The sequence below is a fragment of the Wolffia australiana genome, chromosome 4 (genome assembly GCF_029677425.1).
Source record: "Wolffia australiana isolate 7733 chromosome 4, ASM2967742v1".
Classification (NCBI taxonomy): Eukaryota; Viridiplantae; Streptophyta; class Magnoliopsida; order Alismatales; family Araceae; genus Wolffia; species Wolffia australiana.
This window is the reverse complement of record NC_135838.1, coordinates 19,551,914-19,554,139: the sequence shown is the minus strand read 5'-3', so window position 1 is coordinate 19,554,139 and position 2,226 is coordinate 19,551,914. Positions and strand designations below refer to the sequence as shown.

At 47.4% G+C, this 2,226-nt stretch overlaps 1 protein-coding gene across 1 annotated transcript; it reads right to left on the bottom strand.

Moving 5' to 3' along the window:
* Positions 1 to 377: 377 nt before the first annotated feature.
* Positions 378 to 2,014, bottom strand: LOC144702270 (glycosyltransferase-like protein). Its single transcript, XM_078574243.1, has 3 exons — positions 1,382 to 2,014; positions 1,062 to 1,241; positions 378 to 984 (listed from the first exon to the last, which is right to left on the bottom strand). Exons 2-3 carry the CDS (start codon positions 1,134 to 1,136, stop codon positions 610 to 612), a joined length of 450 nt encoding a protein of 149 aa, XP_078430369.1. The 5' UTR covers positions 1,137 to 1,241; positions 1,382 to 2,014; the 3' UTR covers positions 378 to 609.
* Positions 2,015 to 2,226: the final 212 nt, after the last annotated feature.

Here is a 2,226-nt window from a genome sequence, read left to right as displayed (position 1 = left end):
TAGTGTGACCACACAAATGATCATAAGATCAACTATCATCATTAAATGAACACGGTATATAGTGCTATGCTATCCAGATATTTTGATGTCCCGCTTAAATATCCTATGACTAGGAATGTGTAGGATGAGTGCTTAAAGTTAAGTGATTGCTGTTGAATGGGCCTCATCTTAATTTACTTATAATTGGACATATCCATGGACTTCATCATGAATATTGCACGTGAATAATTTTTACTATGATCTGCATTATTGAATTCAAACAAAACGCATGTGTGAATTTCCTCTCCATTAAAAATGAAGTGTCCACACATCCGATGGCTTTTTGCAGAAGTGGCCACTCTAGAAGTGCCCATTCGGGACTTCATTTGCGCAGTGCCTCGCTGGCCGCGCACAGGCCAATAGATGGTCATTTTCTTGCTGAATCTTACAAACGAGAGGACGCCGAACAAGTCCGTCCGCGAGATACGATAGACGGTACAATAATAGAATAACCCATCGACGTGACAAAGGAGAGAGAGAAGACACGGCAATGGCGAACGGTCGAGCTTGAATCAACGATTGCGTTCATTTCTTCTTTCTTCAGAAGAAGGTCTACTGGAATCACCACTCTCATGAAATGCTAAGGCTCAGGCACCGGTGCAACCTCGGAGGTTGAAGCGAAACCCAGTCATGAAACTTTAGACTGTCGTCTCTTCGGGATTCAGAGGAAAGGGAAGAGAAGCTGGCCCTTGATTCGGACGTTGACGAGGTGTTCTTCTTCCTCGAGCGTGTCCCCGTGGCCAGCGTCAGTTCAATCTCGGTCTCTTCTTCACTCTCGGGCATGCCATCGTCTTCTTCGTACTCTTCGGCAGGACGCTCCAGATCAATAACCCTCGGTCTATCTGTCCAGTTTACAGTTTCCCGTGTGCGGTGGTAGTCGGCTTCCTGTTTCATCTCCCTCATCAAGATCTTCTGAAGCCGGTAGAGACGGTGGAGCTCGTTGACCTGGCCGCTCAGAAAACTTAACCAGGAGGAAACCGAGAGGGGAATTATCAAGAAGAAGAGCAAGCCGTCGGCCTCACCTGTTCCCTGAACGTCCTCTCCTGATTCAGCACGGCAAGTCTCAGACGCTCCTTTTCGTTGTTCTTTGAGAACATCTCTGTGGAGGATTCCTCGCGCTAGAAGCAAGCCCCTTGGCCCAAGGAAGAAGTCAGGATCGGAGAATTCAAGATGAATCTCCAATGGCGTATGTGGATGCCAAGCTACAGGAAAAGAGATCAGCAGTTGATGGAGATCTGATCGAGCAGATATGAATGAAAAGAAACAGGCCAAATAATAGTAAAAAGAAATAATTCTTCGATTCGCATTATACAACGGCGGAGCCCGCAGGAAGAAGATTCACCTGATTAATTCTTCGTCTAAGGAGAGAGCAATGACCGCCTCATCTTCTTCCTCCGGAGAAAACAATCCGAAAGACCAAGTCAACTTGTAAGGGTAGAAGAGAGAACGACAATCTCTTTCCGGAATGTTATATTGGAGCGAATGTGAGAGACTTGCCGAAGATTCAAGGAAATTGGACACCAGAAACAAAACCCACGTCATTTAACGATACAACGCCCAACGCGTATATCGCAGATGAAGAACAGCCACCATAACGAACGCAATGAAGGAAGGTCCTGACATGGAGAAATCTAGTATGACTAACCAAGCAGGCGGCTTGGTGAGTTCTTTCACAGTTTTATACTAGAAGCAGACCAGCAGCGGACTTAGGTGCGCGAGATATGTTGATGATGAATATTTTGCCAGGTGTACTGCACTGATGCCGTCCGAACCGGGCATGGGGCTAGCATAAGATAGAATAAAAATATCTGCCCCTCTAGAGCCATTGGGTCGCTGGCTTCCTGAGATTGCCCGAAGTAAGACCGCAACTCTGGTTCAAGTTCCGGCCCCCGCAACGTGTAAAACAAACCCAAGCTCCTTGGTGGCAGGAACGCATTGGCACTGTTCGTAGGTGAAACAAATGTTTGGCGGCGAGAATCTTTGCGGCTACGCAGGAGAGGATAAGCACCAAATGAATGAATGGCCAGTAGAATTTTCAAAGGAGAGGCAGTAAAACGCGCACGATGGAGAGAAATAGTGTGGCAGAGCTGCGATTACGACCGCGCAGCGGATCAGGATCACGGGCGGTAGTCGACGTCCTAGGAGGACGTGAAAACAATCGCACGTTGTTGCAAGCGGAGGAGAGCA

What these genes read in the sequence shown, in the direction of transcription:
- LOC144702270 (XM_078574243.1), bottom strand. Translation starts at nt 1,136, where the DNA reads ATGTTCTCAAAGAACAACGAAAAGGAGCGTCTGAGACTTGCCGTGCTG. An exon ending in AGAGGACGTTCAGGGAACAG is followed by an intron (nt 985 to 1,061) that starts GTGAGGCCGACG and finishes CTGAGCGGCCAG; the next exon opens with GTCAACGAGCTCCACCGTCT.